An 18,024-nucleotide genomic window follows, 5' to 3' on the forward strand; every position below is an offset into this window, starting at 1 on the left:
CCTTGCTGAATGGGTTAAGGATGTGGTGCTGCACAAGGTGCAGCACAGGTCAGAGATGTGGCTTAGACCCAGTGTGGCTGTGGCTATGGTGTAGGTTAACAGCTGCAGCTCCAATTTGACCCCCTGGCCTGGGAACTTCCATATGCTGCAGTTGTGGTTATAGGAAAAAAAAAAAGAAAAAGAAAAAGAAAAAGAAAAAAAAAATACATAAAGTCAGCTTAAACTATTTAATTTTGAAAGTAAATAACCCTAAATTGTTGCTTTGTCTTTTAATCTACTACTCCTTTATAATGGATTGAACCCAAACTTTGTACAAGCTGGGGAACATAAATAATTCCAGAGGTTAAAATTCATTTGCTGTTTCTAAATAAAATTATGAAGAGATAACCGCAAATGTTTAAATGCCAGCAGACATGTTGCTATGTTAGACATTGAATAATATGATAGAAACCTTCAGATATTTTTACCTTTTAAATGTGGCAGAATATCCGAGATTGCAATATAACAACAATGAAGAGGTTTTTAATTGCATTTCCGGTTTATACACTGAATACTATATCTTTAAGCCTACTAAATTTCTGATTATCTATTTTTGAAAAATAATTAAATAAGCACTTAGCATCAAAGGCATACTCATATTTGTTCAGATTCATATTGACAGTAACTGGTTTTGAATTCAGGTAAGCATCTGGGATTGGCCAGCATAAACCCAGGTGATGGCGATGGACCTGAGAAGGAGAAAAGGGTGGTAGCTTTAGCCTGTATCATCCTCATTCACTTCCACATCCTTTAAGTGCCTGCTCATCTCCCAGGCACGACGAAGGCCCCACCTACCTTACCCTCTTTTTTTTTTTCATAGCTGTTGTTCTCCTGACATATTTACTTTTTTATTATCTATCTTCCTCATTAGAATTTGAACTTCATGAAGGCAGAGACATTGTTTTGGTAACAGCTTAACAAATTCCAGCACCTGGAAACATGCCAGCAACATAATCGGGGGCTCTGTAAATATTTAAATAATAATAGTCTGTTGCTGGGTACAGAAGCTAGTCAATGAAAACTGTGGGCAGAAAGGGGATACATCCTGTGACAAAATGCTGTTTTCTGCTCTCATTGCACTTACTTCAGAGCACATACAAGGTGGGTGTGTTTGGGAGAAGGGGGTGGAGAGCTCTGAAAATTCTGGCAGGGGCCAGATCATGAGAAATATAAATGTCACTAAACAGTTGTATGCAGGAAAGTAGTTTTCTCATTCATCTGTGAAGAATGGACAGGACAGAGATAAGACTACAGGGAAAGATAACATTTAGGAGGGTGATAAAATTCAAGTGTGAATCTTAGTTTAAATTAAAATTATCAGCCAACTGGCTGTGGAGAAATAGATTCAATAGATGAAAATCTTTTAGAACGAACAGACGTATGAAGTGATGGAAAGAGGGATTAAAATGGTATCTTGAGTTTTGGGCTTCAGTGAATTGTTCAAAGTCAGGACGTTGGTAAGACCTAGTGCCATTCTGAACATTATGAATTTCAAGGGCCTATTTGAAATCAACAGACAGGTCCCGGAGATAAGGTACAGTGTAAAATAATTCATTCTCTATATATTGTCATCTTGGCATTCTTTTAACTCAACAAATTCTCTAATCCAGTTTGAAAAATGCTAATTTAAAGTAGATTATTAGTATAGGGTGTCTCAGAGAATACTAACATTTAGCATGAATTTCCAGGAAGGGAGTATGCAGTATGCAGGGTTTTCCAGACACTTTCTCACTTAAATTCTGATGCATGGTGAGAAGAACCAATGCCCATAGAATGAACATATATTGGGAAATACAACTTTATCACATAAAAATGGTGGCATGTGAGATGAGGAAATTACTGCATATCAAATAACTGCAATCTGTATTTTAGTGCCACTTCTACTTCGTTTTAAGAACATAAAATGACATAATTCCACAAGTTATTTTCTGCCATTACCTTGATTAAACAGCCATCATTGCAATGCCATACTATTCCTTCAATTTTACCCTCTCTGCAACCTTCAAACCAGGACAATAGATCATTGTGCTTCAAGGTAGGCAGATTTCTTATCTGAAACGCTCCATGTGGTATAAGAAGATGTAATGGATGCTTCTTGCTTCCTAACCCTGAAATCATAAGAATGTGCCATTAGCCATGCAAAAGTTTCAAGAATGAGAAAATTTCTCTCTCTAAATTAAACAAAACAAAACAAAACAAAACAAAAAAACTCTTAAAACATTTAGGAATAAATTTATCACAAAGTTTAATTGGTGGCTCAGCAGGTTAAGGATTCAGCATTACTACCGCTATGGTGAGGGGTCAGTCCCTGGCCCAGGAACTTCTGCATGCTGCAAGTACAGCCAAAAAAACAAAATTTAATTGGTTCCTTGAAGAAAGATAAACTGCAAGTGCCCTTACTAAAAAAATAGCAACTACGCTATTAAAGCTAAATTCCAGTTTCACGTGCTCTATACCAGTGGTTCACAAACCATGACCTTCAAACCAAACCCAGCCATGTGCCTGTTTTTGTAAACTGTTTCAAGGTAACATAGCCACAGCCATGCATTTAAGTACCATCTATGGCCTGTTTCAGAGGTATGGCCAAAAAACCCTCAATATTCTAACTTTTTATAGAAAAAGCCTACCAACCCTCTGCTCTACATTATTTGCCATATTCAACTGTCACTCAGAGTTTGCCAAACAGCCCCACTGTATCTGGTAACTTGTATAATTACTGTCTTAGCTTCTTTTTACCTGCCCATCATTCTGATTACACCTATCTAGCATTTTCTATTCAAGCTTTACTAACCTTGGGTCTGTCTTCATCCCCCTGGTGAACGGTGCTCTCACTGTGCCCTCAGGGACTTGTACTCAAGTCATCATGGTATATATTCTGATGCTTGACATGCTGTTCATTGCCAATTCTTTATTTATTTTACTCTTAGCTATTAATTAATGCCAAACTAATTGCCTAGCCAGTGAAAAAGCAACCTGAGTGCCCTTCAGCAGATGAGTGGGTAAGAAGATGTGGGGTATGCATCTACAGACACACATGTACGAGCTCGCACAACAGAATATCATTCAGCCATAAAAAAGAATGAAATCTTGCCATTTGCAACAACATGGATGGACCCAAAAGATAACGTGCCAAGTGAAATAAATTAGAGAAAGACAAATACTGTATGCTACCACTTATATGTGGAATCTAAAAAATAAAACAAATGAACAAACATTAACAAAGCAGAAAAAGTTATACACAGAACAACCAGTTGTTTGCCAAAAGAGAAAGTGTTGGGGAGAGGAAAGAAAAAGGTTAAGGGGGATTAAGAGATACAAATTTTCAGTTGCAAAATAAATATGCCATGGATGTGAAATGTACAGTGGGGGAATATAGTCCGTAGCTACGTGTTATCTTTGGAGAGTGACAGACCATAACTAGGCTACAGTAGTGATCATTTTGAAATGTACAGAAAGAGAACTAAGAGTCATCTGGGTCAATTATATTTCAAAAACAAACTCATTAAAAAAAAGACCAGATCTGTAGTTAACAGAAGTGGGAGTGAGAGGAGTGGAATTGGAAAAAGGCAGTCAAAAGCTACAAACCAGTTACAAAATACGGAAGTACTGGGGATGTAACGTACAGCACGGTCAATATAATGAACACTGTTTCATGTTATATATGCAAGTCATCAAGAGTAAAGACCTAAGAGTTCTTATCACAAGGAAAAAAAAATTTTCCCTTTAATTTTGTATCTCTAAGAGATGATGAATGTTCACGGAACTTACTGTGATAAGCATGTCATGACATAGCTAAATCAAATAATGCTGAATACCTTAAAACTATGTATTGCCATATATCAATTATATTTAAAAAAGGCACATAATGATTTTCATTCAACTCAGTTAACCTCAAATTTAAAAAGCAATGAAAAGTTACACTTGAGTAATTATTTTCTTTTTTTTTGTCTTTTTTTTGTTTTGTTTTGTCTTTTTACCTTTTCTTGGGCCACTCCCGCAGCATATGGAGGTTCCCAGGCTAGGGGTCTAATCGGAGCTGTAGCTGCCGGCCTACGTCAGAGCCAGAGCAACACAGGATCCGAGCCGCATCTGCGACCTACACCACAGCTCACGGCAACTCCGGATCGTTAACCCACTGAGCAAGGCCAGGGATCGAACCGCAACCTCATGGTTCCTAGTGGGGTTCGTTAACCACTGAGACATGACGGGAACTCCAGTAATTATTTTCATACATTGTTTGATAATGTTATTATAGGGAAGACAGGATCAAATCAGTCTCTCGTTTTGGATTAACGAAATAAGTCATGCATAAATTTCTCCATGGACATAAACTTTTGAAATAGCTATAAGCCGAGTAAGCTATTTAACTCAAATTTACTGGTCATTTCTTTATTGTATTTTTTTTTTTCAGTTGAACCTAAGAGGTTCTCTTTGTAAATGAGTTACTGTAAACTGAACAGGAAATGGGCTTTACTCACCATATGGGTTTCCATTAATATTGGTTCCTATAAGCTCCAGCGTTTGTTCTAAGAGATCTGAGAGTGGCACTGCACTAATTTCCAAAAGACCAGGATCATCAGAATGATGCTTCAGCACCAGGGCGATTTCAAATTCATAATTAACTACAGAGGAATGCCAGCAATACTGTTTGTTGTTTTTCTCCACTGGGACCCAACCTATCATTTCAAGAAAAAGTGGTTTTTATTACAATGTTTTTCTTTGGATTAAGACTTGATGTAACTTCAATTTTTGTTGTAAATGTTCTTTATCTTCCCGATGTTCTATCACACACGGGTATCACTTTAACATCAGTGGAAATGTCAAGAGTTTTACTAATTTTCAAATCATAATCTTTAATCGTAAGGTTTCATTCTTGAGTCTATTGAGGAATTAACCTGTTTGCTTAATCATTACAGAGCACCCAGCATTCTTTTACTAGAAAATTAACATCTTCAACAAGAACTGATTACCTTTCTAAGATACAGCATTAAACCTTTTTTTTTTTTTTTTTTACGTTTCCTCTCTACTCTCTCTCCACTTTCAAGGACAAAAGATATATGCAGTAAGTATTCCACAATTTATACTAGCGTTCCAGTATTTACTGAACAAACTTATTGTTTCCTCTTTTACTGAATGTTACCGCTACCCCCTCCTTATTAACCAGATTAGGCTCTTCCTTGTTGTGGAGAATTCCTTACAAAGAATTTTAAAAAGGCAGCCAAACTAAGGCATGTACACCATTAACCATCACGTCTTTGGCATTCATTCTCATTCACCCAAATTACTGTAATAACTTCTTCTCCAGTCTATTAATCTCCAGTGAAACCCCCCACTTTTATCATAGTTCTATTTCAAAAATTTAAATTTAGTTCTGCTGTAGCTCTACTTAATAATCACCTTCATGATGAACTTCAAACTTCTTTAGATGGAATACAAGCCCCTTTAAGATCTGAGCCATTCCACAACTCCAGCCTCAACTTTTATAACCTCGAAAGTAATACACTCTAAACATTCCAGCAAGGATAGGCATTATTTAAAATTTCCAAAAGGTTCCATGATGCAGAGAGGCCCTTCTCCCTTCCTTGCCAACTATGACTTCCTGGTTCTTAAATAAACTTCAGTATAAACATCCCCTCCCCTTAGAAACTCCTCTACCAAAGGCTGAGCTATGAGTTCTTCCTCTTTTATCCAACTGTATCCTGTATATTATATCCTTTTAGTTCTTAAATCATACTGTTATTGGTAGCTTCTTCCTACTGTCTGAAAGAGCATCAAGGACAGGGATTCTGATCTTTGTTTTTATGTCACTAGAATCCAAGAGTACTCTGCACATTTCAGGTCCTCTTGATCTGGGGTATCCTTCTTCTACTCAGCACACTTTTGCAAAACTGTCCCATCATCCAAAAAACCGCTGTGAGACACGTATTTTCACTTCCTTTTATTGAGAGAGTCTTCTGGGATCTTTGCGAAAAACACATACATATTGTTATCCTCAGTCTAAAAAGGAAAGCCTTAATATCCCACTTCAGACTAGATTGACCATAATGTCAACCCTAACACTACTTCGAGGCTGCTCCCACTCAATGCTTTATTAATTTTCACAGACTACAGCTAGTAAACTGTCTATCTTAGAAAAGATTCTAAACCTGAGAGAATGTTCTTGATATGAAAATCTTTGTTACAAACTATTAAATCAGACTCAAATTTGGCGCTATACAATGAAGACTCATATTAAAATTAAATTCTGTAATTTCCAACTGAACATCTTCTGTTCTTCATATTAGTAAACACAATACTGTATTTTAGAAGAAATTTCATAATACCAGGAATGTGGCCATTTTCATCAGGCATCGGACTTCCATTTAATTGCTCTGTATCCTTTGCTGGTATCCAGCACTCTGGAACAGGTTTGAAGTCCTCCTCAACATTCCAAAAAAACTCTAAAAAAGTTCAATAATCTTATGTGTGGCACAATACTTTAAAAAATATAAAACACGTAACAAATTCAAAGTGAGAACAGTAAACCCCATAATATCAGGTACCAGGTAAGTAGTCCCCATTCATTCCCACCACAATGTAACTAACTCCTCAAGGTTAAGGTGTTAACACTTTAAATTTTCAGCTTAAAACACACCACCATCCATAATGGTAGATGACAGTCTCACTAAAGCAGCCAATGTTCCAGTATGTGTAGACTCACGATAACTTTTTAATACACTATGAATTCAAATATATAAATACCATATATATGAATGAAGTGATACACAATGATAAATGTGTGTGTATATATACATATATATCTACTTATATAATATTTGGAGATATTTAGTGTTATAATAAAAAATAATAATCCTTTGTGATTTGTGCCTGACTTACAAAGTTACCTATTTGTCTCTTAGGCAGATAAAACCAAAATATGCCACCCATTATTTTATATATATTCATTAATATTATGTATATTATTTATTATATTATATATATTTATTTTATATATATTTAACACACACATAATTCGTATGTTTTAATAAAACTGACATACTACAATGAAGAGTCACAGAAATGTTAAAAAACATTTTGATATATTTTTCAAGAACATTCTGTTACAAACAAAGGTATTCAATTATAATTTTTCTTTTCCCAAAGTGCTTAAATTGTAAGGGAAATAATGTACATAATATCGAGAAATTAAGACATAAACCATAGCAAGAAATAAACCAAAAATTTCAGCTTATTTGAATTATGAAAAGCTTAAAAAAACAATCCACTAACCTTTTGAGTTTTGTTTTGAATGTAGAAAATTTTTAAATCTTTTCTCAGCTAGTTTGTTAGGTTTTCTATCTAGCCGAGCCCAAAGGTATGGCTGACCTAAAAGATAATAAAAGGAAAAAAAACCGTTTAGGATGGAGGAGTTCCTGTCGTGGCTCAGCGGTCAGCGAACCTAACATCCACGAGGAAGCAGGTTCAATCCCTGGCCTCGCTCAGTGGGTTAAAAATCCTGCGTTGCCATGAGCTGTGCAGTAGGTCACAGGTGCGGCTTGGAGCCCATGCTGCTGTGGCTGGGGCGTAGACCAGTGGCTACAGCTCCAGATGGACCCCTAGCCTGGGAACCTCCATAAGCTGCGAGTGCAGCCCTAAAAAGACAAGAGGACAAAAAACAAATAAATAGAAAATAAAAAGGTTAGCAGGCAAACAATAAAATTTACCTTGAAAGACATTTCAGTGTAAAATTTTTCAATAAACAGTAGGCGTGATCTCTTCTAAGAGAAGCAAGCCGGGGGACAAAGGGAGATAGGCAGTGCCACGGACACGTCCTATCTAGCGGCACCTGACGTCCTAAGACCGAAGTCGGCTTGAAGGATCATGGGGGTGATGGAGTGCTTGTGGAGCAGCGGGTTCTGCGGACCTGGCGGTGTCACTGCAGCAGCTCGGGTTGCGGCTGTGGCACACTGGTTCGATCCCTGGCCCAGGAAAGCGTGCGGCAGGTGCTGCCAAAAAAAACAATAATGGGAATGAGATAAAAAACAAATGTGACCCTTTCATAAGGACACTGCACAGCCATGTTTTTTTTACAAGTAACTAAGCATTTTTCAGAAAATGAAACTGACTCTAATACTAAATGGAAACATAAACAAAAAATTGTATTCACACCTTCCCTGAAATATGATAGCTATGTGCTATGAGGGTTAATTTCCAAAAATGTAGTTAAGACTAAACTCTTCTGCATGGCTCCGACCTCTGGTCAAGGCACAGAACAGTGACTCCTGGCGATGCTTTGTAGTCTCAGGGCAGGGGGGCAGCACGCTTTATGAACAGTGAGACTCACGAGTTGCGCCTGGTCTCAGGGAGACTCCTGGCAGGCTCTGTCGTTGAGACTGGTTTCTCAGAGGCAGATACCTTCACGACCAGCAAAATATAAAAATCCCTGGCTAAGACACCAGTTTAGATTCCCTGTTTCTGAGGTGTTTCCTGCATACATCGGTGGCGGTCTGTGATGTGAGAAAGTGGATTTGGCCTGGATCTGGCAGGAAGGAGTCGGAGGCCACAGGAGCTTTCACGCGGTCTCAGCAGACCCTCTGCTCTGAGTCTTGGGTTGTGACCTACATCCTTCCTTTTAACACCCTCGCTGTATTGAGGATCCTTTGCCTGTAATAAAACTGTGCATTTGCAAGCACGGTCATGCGATCCTCTAAGTTTCCTTTGGCCATTCAATCGTTTTAACTGCCGCTATTATACATAATCACGCGTAATGATGCATGCTGAAGATTCTTGATATAAGTCTAAAAAAACCTTTAATTTCATCAAATGTAAATCAGAAACTTATTTTTAAAATACTAATTATAGATTGGTTTATACATTCTATATTACTTATTAGCCATACTATAAAATAATATGAAGAACTCGATTGAAATTACCTTGTCATTTCTGGTTGAATGGACCTTTTGTCCTTTTCATGAGTAAATATAAAAGAATCCATTGCACTCATACCCATTAGGATGGCTACTACCCACTGCTGTATGTTATATATGAAAATGACAGAGTAAATCCTGAGTTCTCATCACACACACACACTCAAAAGACGGCTACCATCAAAAACCCCAGAAAATAATGAGTGCCATGGAGAAAGCGGAACTCCTCCGCGCTCTCGGTAGGACGATAAATGGTGCAGTTGCTACAAAGAACAGCATGAGAGTCCCTCAAAAAATTAAAAATTTTGATCCAGCGATTCCACTTTTGGATATATACTCGAAAGAATGGGAAGCAGGAGCTCAAATAGCTACTTGTACACCATGTTCATAGCACCGTTTCCTGACGGCCAAAAGGTGGAAGCATCCCAAGTACACACTGACGGATGAAGGGTATGTACGCACAATTATGTGGTATATACCAACTTGCAGTACATACGTACAATGAAATATTATTCAGCCTTTTATAAAGGAGGGACCTTCTGACATGTCCTACAACAGGGATGAATCTTAACGAATCTCGCATTCACTGCAATAGGCGAAGTGAAATAAGCCAGAGTCACAAAGAGACAAACACCATCTGACCTCAGGTGCTGAGGCGCCTACAGGAGTCAAAATCCCAGAGAGAAAACAGAATGGTGGCTGGAAGAAGGGGATGCTGAGTCGCTGTTTAGTGGGTAGAAAGGTTCAGTTTTGTAAGCTGAAGAGAGTTCTGGAGATGGACGGTACCGACATGACAACATCAACAGTCCACACCACCGAACTTGGAAATGGCTAACGTGGTAGATGTTATGTTATACATATTTTGTCACAATTAAAAATGAAAAGTAAAAGCATTTCAGAAGAGATTTCCTGATAGGAAGACTGTGTCCAATATGCACTTAACTGCTGCTGCAGTGACACCACCAGATCCTTTCTCTTCCTGGAATTGAGAGGTAATTTCACTATTCAGAAGAAATCACAAGACATTATTCAATGCACTTTTTCCCTTAACCTAGTTAACCATTTCTGTCTGAGTTTCTACCTCTTTTAAAGTACCTTGAAATAAAATAAATTAGAGACATTGCCAACAGTAAGAAAAACCGTGGAATCAGTAGTGGGATCAGTGGTATAAGAACAAGCTTTAGGGCCAGACAAACCTAGGTCCTATTACCAGTTCAGCCTTCATTAATTATATGGTCATGGACTAATTATTTATGTTCTCCAAGCTTCCGTTTCTGTTTCTGTGAGATGGAGAGGCAAATTAGAGAAAACAAGTATAAAGCATTTATCAAACTGGCCCTTAATAGGTATTAAGAAATATTAGCCCCTAAACAAAATGAAAAGATAGCCCACAGAATGGGAGAAAATATTTGCAAATGAAGAGACTAACAAGGGACTAATGTCCAAAATTTATAAACACCTTCTGCAGCTCAATACCAAAAAAAAAAAAACCCATCAAAAAATGGGCATAAGATCTAAACAGATAATGCTCCAAAGCAGACATACAGATGGCCAAAAAACACACGAAAAGATGTTCAACATCACTCATTATCAGAGAAATGCAAATCAAAACCACTATGAGGTACCACCTTATACCAGGCACAATGGCCAGCATCAAAAAAATCTACAAACAATAAGTGCTGGAGAGGGTGTGGAGAAAAGGTAACCCTCTTGCACTGTTAGTGGGAATGTAAACTGGTGCAACCACTGTGGAAAACAGTGGAGATTCCTCAGAAAACTGAAAATAGAACTACCATTTGATCCAGCAATCCCACTCCTGGGCATCTATCTAGAGAAAACCACGACTTGCAAAGACACACGTACTCCAATGTCCATCGCAGCACTATTTCCATGGCCAAGACATGGAAACAACCTAAATGTCCATCGACAGAGGCGTGGATCAAGAAGATGTGGTACATATACACAATGGAATATTACTCAGCCATTAAAAGGAACGAAATACTGGCATTTTTAGCCACATGGATGGACCTAGAAATTATCATGCTCAGTGAGGTCAGATAGCAAGACACCAACAACATATGCTCTCACTGACATGTGGAATCTGAAAAAAGCACAGACCGAACTTCTTTGCAGAACAGATACTGACTCACAGACTTTGAAAAAACTTATGGTTTCCAAATGAGACAGTCTGGGGGTGGGGAGATGCACTGGGAGTTGGGATGGAAATGCTAGACAACTGCGTTGTGATGATCGGCGTACAGCTGCAAATGTAACAAAATTGAGTAATGGTAAAAATAAACAAGTAAATAAAAATTTTAAAAAATATCAGTTATCTTCCTTTCCTCCCCCAAGAGAAAGACAGAATATAATAAATAAGTATAACAACCGTGACCTTGTTATTTTCCCATTATATTTCGGTTTCCAAGGGTTTATGGAGAGCAGTGCTCCATTTCAGACACATTCGTGAGCAGAATGGGGCACTGCTCTTGAGATATTCGTGTATCTGAAATGGAGCACTGCTCTTCATAAAGTTCATATACAGTTTAAGTGAGTAAGAAAAATAAGTAATATTTGTAGTACAGTTTCATTTTACCTTTGTAGGTAGTAACATAACAACATGTTCCATCCACTTTTTCTGTTGGGATTGCACTGTATATATCTGCCTCTAATGCCTTGTGACTTATAGTTTCAGTTGCCAAAACTTTAAATGGCTTAAAAGAGAGAAAGAGAGAACTGGTTTAAGACAAAAAGCCTCTAGGCCTTCCCGGACACTCTCCCCTAGAGGTTATTCATTTTACTAGTTCTAAGGGGCAATCACCAGTTTATCCTTCAAGACAATTAAAGATATTTGTCCCAGGAAGTTCTTACAAATTACCCCCTCCCCTTCTGTGCTATGACAGCCATACATGTTTTCCCACACAAACTTGTAATTACAGTTGACTCCTGAACCACCCAGGTTGGAAGTGCACGGGGCCACTTACTCAGATTTTTCTTTTCCGATAGTAAATACTGCAGTACTGCCCATTCGGATTTGGTTGGATCCCAGATGCAGAACCCGGGATGTGAAGACTCAGTAATATGAGGGTTTTTCCACTGCAGCAGGGTCCGCACCCCTAACTCTGGTATTGTTCATGGGTCAAGTGTACGCACATGTTTCTTTATCCCCCAAAGAACAGGACACAAGGAACCACGTCCCATGCAGAACTGTATCCCTAGCAACCGTGTTAAGGTGTTAAATTTACCCGACAATTATTTACAAGATGCCTCCTGAGTTAAGCACTGTCCTCAGCACTGGGATAGAGGTGAACAAAAAAGCACCTGTCTTTGGTAGAACATTCTAGGGAGGGAGACACCAGCAGCAAGAAAATGCATAATACAATGTCAGGTATGATAAGTACTAGGAGAAAAACAAATGGGGATCTGTAGCTTTATCCGTAGTAAATAGTTTTTTGCATGTTTAATGCACAGTTTTTTTACCATCAGGAAGACAAGCCAAAAGAGCATCAAGAAAGGAGGAAAAGACAGTTTCTATGATTCCTACCAACTTGTTAATCTGTAACTTATTTTCATTTCTGAGACTTAGGCCCCTGTTATAGCCTCAATTACCTGAAGTAACATTCATCTTACATAACATGAAAAAACACTGTACAACATAAACATTATACTGGTATGATAAGCTTAAGACTAATAAATGAAATACTGTTTCAGAGTCTAGCCAACTTAGGAAATTAGTGCCACTCTGGTCCTTACTCAGTATTTTTAAAAGAAAACTGAATGGCTGGGGAATTATCACTAACTTATAACACTGGTATCAGAAGATACCAATTTAACCCATGGCAGCAGCGCCAAGGTTTGGCCCAAAAGTTATGTGTGTGGGTGGGAGTGTGGGTGAGTATTTAAATTTATCAAAGATTCTAGGGAGAAGATTATTCCGTGGAGTTTTTGACGAGTACCCTTTCAAGAGAACAAACTACCTACCACTCTTTGCTGGTGACATGTCCAAAGGACAACAGGAGATAGCAAGGAGTACACCGAGTTCTCCTTTTCTCTGTCTCTGAAAACTTTAAATTATGAATTTTTCTGAAAAAAAGAAGGCACGTGCACACAAAAGGTAGTCGTGAACATCAACTGAGTGGGCCTCTGCAGTAATTTCTGGGCAGGGAAATCTCGGGGATAACTAGGCTGATGAAAGCTTTCATGGAGAATGTCTGATTCGAACAATTTAAAACTCTGGAAGTGACCCAGGCAGAGTGCAGAGTGCATAACCCGAGCATAAATAGAAAGAAAGGACTGTGCCTGGTATGTTTACACGATCAGACTTTTTCGAGAACAGAGACCTCACCTTAGGTCGTCACCTCTGTCACAAACAAGCGTGGCATTTTTCACTGCACTGAGCTCAGACACCTTATCATGGACCCAACGGGGAAAATTTACGACTGGGCCTGATGAATGCGTACCCTTGAATTACAGTTAAGAATTTGAACGCTGTGCTTATAAACAAGACCCTACGCTATTTTCAGCGGCAGATGGACAAGAGAAGGGGCTTAGCTTCCTGGTGGAGGGTGCTTTTACAAACTACTCCCCTCCTGCCCCCAACATATAAAGTTGAAAAATCCTGCTAGAGTGAATCACTATTTGGGAAGACGTTATTTCATATGAAGTAAGTCTGTTAGGACTTAAAAAATAAAAGCTTGGCAACTACGGTTACAGACATTTAGTAGCAACTGTGGGGTCCGGACTAGGAAAGAATGTATTGATCTTTCTAGATGGCAAGAAAGAACAATTACTTACGTATTGCAATAAGCAGGGCATAAAATATTTTGAAATATAACAGTGGTGGCAGTAAGATCTTAAAAGGTAAACCAAGCTGAAGGGAAAACTGGCGTGAAATGACACCAGGGCTCATTCTTTAATGCAGTCAGTATTTATACAGAGCCTACCATGTGTTGGGTCCTAGAAATGGGGCTAGAGATAATAAGGCAGTCCTGGCCTTAAAGGCCTTTTATTCTGGAAGACACGAAGGCCAGTGTGAATGGTGTTAAGGGGAGGTGGGGACTGATGTCAAATGCACAAGCTGTTTCCTTGTAAGTTGGAAGCACTCAGCCCAGAAGCGGCGATTCTGCTATCAAGGACCTTTCCGTATAGTAACCAATTGTACCCACACAGGGCCACTGACCAGTATTTGTTAAGGACCCTCTATGTGTAAAACACGGTGCTGAGACAATAGAAAACCTTGAAATGGGAACACCAAAATCAGCATCGAGTACTTAATTACTGGTCACAAAACACAAGGTCTCATCTAAGGACTGAATGAGGGTAGTTGTCAACACTGCCATCGGTTCCCAGGTTGGAACAGGTAAAGTCAGTCTTCTAAAATCTCCACTTAGTAACCAAACTCGTGAAAAGACGTAAAGATTGTTTGGCGGTGATTATATAAAGACTTTAAGGGGCTGTCCTCAAAAGGTGGCAACCTGAGATTAAAGGAACATAATTTAAGACAGGACTTGTCAATTTCCATGCAATGGCAAGTGTGAATCGCCCAATTATAAAAACTCCCCCGCAAGTTTCCTCCCGTACAACCAAAAAGGTACAAGAACCTGGACCTCGTGGCCCAGGAGACCCCCACCCTCGAGTACCCACGGACAGCTGCAAAAAAGCCCCCAGGCCGGTCCGCAGGGCTGCTCTCACGCGCCTGGGCGCCCAGACCGGGTTCAAACACAGCCCCGCGGGCCCGGCGCTCCTCGGTACCTGATGCTCCCTCTTAGCGGAAGGCTCCTCTTTCACCTCCGTCACAAATACACAGGGCATTTTCCGCTGCACCGAGCCCAGGCGCCTCATAGTGGGTCCACAGGCAGTGCGAGCGGAGAGCTCGCTTCGGAACGGCCCTCGGTGGGCGCCAGAAGGACGTGCACAGCCTTCAGTCCAGAGACTCAAACCACGCACAACCCGCGCATGGTGCTGCGGCCGCGCTCCGGCGTACCCCCGGCGCCAAGCGTGGCGACGGCGCGCACGCCCGGAAGCGGCCACCTGACCCCGGAGCCTTCTGGGAGTTGTAGTGCGGAAGCCGAGGTTCCGCCGTGTGCGCTCCCGCGAGCGTCCCTTCAGCGTTCTGATGACCGTGAAAAAGCAAATATCCGTTTTTGGTGTGTGTACTGGTAGCCGGTAATATTTATGAAAATTAAATGCTATCGAGTGACAAGTAATGAATCATTTCAGGTGGAGATTTAACATCATTTTTACGAAACCAATTTGCCAGTTCCCTTTAATGTGCACTGTAGACGCTTAGAAATATCCGGAGACATCACAAGGCGAAATGAAAACTAATTCTCTAGGGTAGATATTAGAAAACGCTACAATTCAAACACATGGGTCGAAAAAAAAAATTTACCGTTTGGATTATGCCTCATTGCGCGGCATAATATGGCCAAAAGTGGGTCTGATGTTTTTTCCAGAGTGAGTGCAAAGTTTAGCTTTAGAGCCAAATCACACGAATACCAGCAATCAGATTTCAATCTTAATTTTTCCATGGGACTCTCATTTACCTTAAGTAAACACGAGCTCCAACTAGAGTCCAAATGGCTTAAATAGTTGTCGTCAATCAACTGCAGAGCTAAAAACAGCTTTGACTTATTACTCAAAAGAATATTGGAGGGTAAGTAATAAAACAATGACTGGAAAAAATATATTAAATATTTTATAATGGTAGCCTTTCTATCTCCCTGAAACTCGTAGTCCTTCGTAGGGAATTTTGATTTCTGCCTTCGTTTATGTGCTTGACCAATGCCCAGGTCTCGTTTCTGTAACTGTTTTGTCGTCGGGTATTAGCCCAGCATTTTCCTGATTTACCCCTTGGAAAATGAAAGGATTATATCTCACTTGAAGGTATCTACGTATAAGGGAATTCCCAAAGAATAAAATATCCCTCAAAAAAAATTCACTATTTTTTGGTTGCTGGATTCAGAGGGGAGGGAGAGAAGAGGAGATTTGCCGGTTTTTAATTAAACTGCCGTCTGCTTTCTCTTCTGCTGCCGTCTTCTCGGGGAGAAAGAAGGACAGAGAGCAGGGGGTGGGGGAGCAAAACTGAAGTGAGACCCTGCGACCCGAAGCCTCTTAGCGTTTCACAGCCAAATACCGGTGACTTTTTGTTTCCCCACAACTACCTTAAAAAGCAGCTCGTTTCATGGGTCTCACACCCCTCAACTGTCATTTCCAAAACTGCCACAGAATCTTTCAGATCCAACATTCTGTCATTTCTGAGAAAAGATCAGCTTCCAAAACATTCCACTTGCAGTTTGAAACTAGCAGCACAGCTGACCGTTTCTGCGGAAGTACTCTTTATTTCCAGGGCTTTAAATTCATCCGTGCCTGATGAAAAGCTTCTAGCAGAAGCAGGGGAGTCAAACACAGGGGAGTCACAGGACCAATTCGCAGTGGCAGTCTGGACTCCTACTCTAATGGGTAGCAGCCAGCAGCTTTGCCTGAGCCTCCTAAGTCTGAAAAGCCAGCCAGGAGTGGCTACCAGCCCCGGTCCTTAAACTGGTGTTGCAGGATTACATAAACTGGAAGAATTTTTCTCTGATGTTTAGTGTTCTGGCATGCACTAAAGATGAAAGATGCAGTGTGAGTTACCTTGGCCAACACAAAAACACTGAATTTTCAGGCCTACCTCCAGTTGTGCAGGCAAACTTTCATAAGTCTTCCCATTACAGGGAGCCAAAATCCCCATGAGTTATGGTTGTAGCTTTCCCTGAAAAGCTAGAATGAATTTTACAACAGAAAAGAAGTGAAGAGAATAAGGAAAGGGGGGGGGGGCATGCCAAGAAAGAAAAAAGGAAAGGAAAAGAGAGTTGGAAAAAAAATAAAATAAAAAGGAGAGGGAAATTAGGGTTCCAGGCATTCTGAAGACTACCAAAATGCACACATAGGTCTATTTAAAATAATAATAATAATAATAAATCCCCTTCTGGGTTTGACGTGTTTTTCTTGTTTCTAAGGAAGCATAGTTGTTCCAAAATCACTTCGAGAGGTAAAAGCCTTTGCTCAGCCTTTAGATTCTCACAATGGCTCTAACCATGATGTTAAGATAATCATGCAATAATGGTGTGTGGTAACAATATTGGAAAATGGCCCAGTGCAGTTCAAGTGCATAGGTGGAGAGTGAGTTGATCTGGAGGCAAAGCTCACTTAAAGGTATTTCTTTGGGGTGTCTCTCCTAGTGACCTATGTGCTTAAGATGGGTGCATTGTTACTCTAGAGTTAGAAGGTAGGACAAAGCAAAAGTTTTGACACTGGATTTTTCTACATATCATTGCTAATATTTCCAAGGGTCAAGTTCTTTTTTTTATCTAGTTCATTTACTTCTAATGAATATTTCTTTTATTGTTTTCGCTTATTTACAGTTATAGGTTAACAACTCTTTTGTAAATTTTAATTCATTTCCTAGGTTTTTATATTAACTCATTGTATTCAAAAAATTCATACCAACTTTGTTTTACTTAGCTAAAGTGAGAATCCATAGGCTTCCATCTTTAAAGTTTCCAATTAAAAGTACACTGAGATTTAAAAATATTTTGATCTACTGTCATCTGTGATCTCTGTGGCATCTTCTAAATTACCTACTAAGAATATTTTTATTTCTTCTAGGTTCTAGTTCTTTTAGTAAAGATACTAAGATGAAGAAAGACCTCAGTAACTATTGATTGAAATGTCTCATTCTGGGAATCAGAGTACTTCATTTTGCTTTCTACAAATTCTCAAAATTTACAAGCGTTCTGGAACCTTTCTGCTACAGGAAGAAGCTATTCCCCCTTTAATGATGGATGAAGACTGAATAGAATATAGCTACAAGATGAAGAAGTAGTCCGATTTATTTCCAGGTATTATTAAATATCGCAATCTGAATGATTTTTTTCCCAAATCAGTGGATAGCGGTAAGTACATAGTTAAATAATTTTATTTATTACCTTAAAATAGTGATAGCTTATTTACTTATTAAAAATTTTAGTTTTGTTTCCAAGTCATATACAGAAATGAGTTTAGAAAATAATGTCCTTGTGAAATACTTAATACTTCTTAATTA

At 39.3% G+C, this 18,024-nt stretch overlaps 2 protein-coding genes across 5 annotated transcripts in view; one reads left to right on the plus strand and one right to left on the minus strand.

Moving 5' to 3' along the window:
- Window positions 1-502: 502 nt before the first annotated feature.
- On the minus strand, window positions 503-14,936 carry C7H12orf29 (chromosome 7 C12orf29 homolog). Of its 3 annotated transcripts, XM_047788330.1 has the most exons (9): window positions 14,694-14,731; window positions 12,924-13,025; window positions 11,539-11,656; window positions 7,865-8,024; window positions 7,309-7,404; window positions 6,363-6,479; window positions 4,518-4,715; window positions 1,978-2,147; window positions 503-728 (listed from the first exon to the last, which is right to left on the minus strand). In XM_047788330.1, the coding sequence occupies exons 3-9, from the start codon at window positions 11,569-11,571 to the stop codon at window positions 540-542; spliced, it is 963 nt and encodes a 320-aa protein (XP_047644286.1). In that variant the 5' UTR covers window positions 11,572-11,656; window positions 12,924-13,025; window positions 14,694-14,731; the 3' UTR covers window positions 503-539. The 3 variants fall into 3 exon arrangements, with proteins under 3 accessions (XP_047644286.1, XP_047644285.1, XP_047644287.1); XM_047788329.1 differs by lacking the exons at window positions 7,865-8,024; window positions 12,924-13,025 and having other exon boundaries at window positions 14,694-14,936; XM_047788331.1 differs by lacking the exons at window positions 6,363-6,479; window positions 7,865-8,024; window positions 12,924-13,025 and having other exon boundaries at window positions 14,694-14,936.
- Window positions 14,937-15,446: 510 nt separating this feature from the next.
- Window positions 15,447-18,024, plus strand: part of C7H12orf50 (chromosome 7 C12orf50 homolog) — a 30,612-nt gene continuing 28,034 nt past the window's right edge. For both annotated transcript variants that reach the window (XM_047788603.1, XM_047788604.1), the window contains exons 1-2: window positions 15,447-15,597; window positions 17,737-17,875. In XM_047788603.1, coding sequence (XP_047644559.1) covers window positions 17,846-17,875 — 30 coding nt within the window. In that variant the 5' untranslated portion in view covers window positions 15,447-15,597; window positions 17,737-17,845. The remainder of the gene's footprint in view (window positions 15,598-17,736; window positions 17,876-18,024) is intronic.

Source organism: Phacochoerus africanus, chromosome 7, assembly GCF_016906955.1.
Source record: "Phacochoerus africanus isolate WHEZ1 chromosome 7, ROS_Pafr_v1, whole genome shotgun sequence".
Taxonomy (NCBI): Eukaryota; Metazoa; Chordata; class Mammalia; order Artiodactyla; family Suidae; genus Phacochoerus; species Phacochoerus africanus.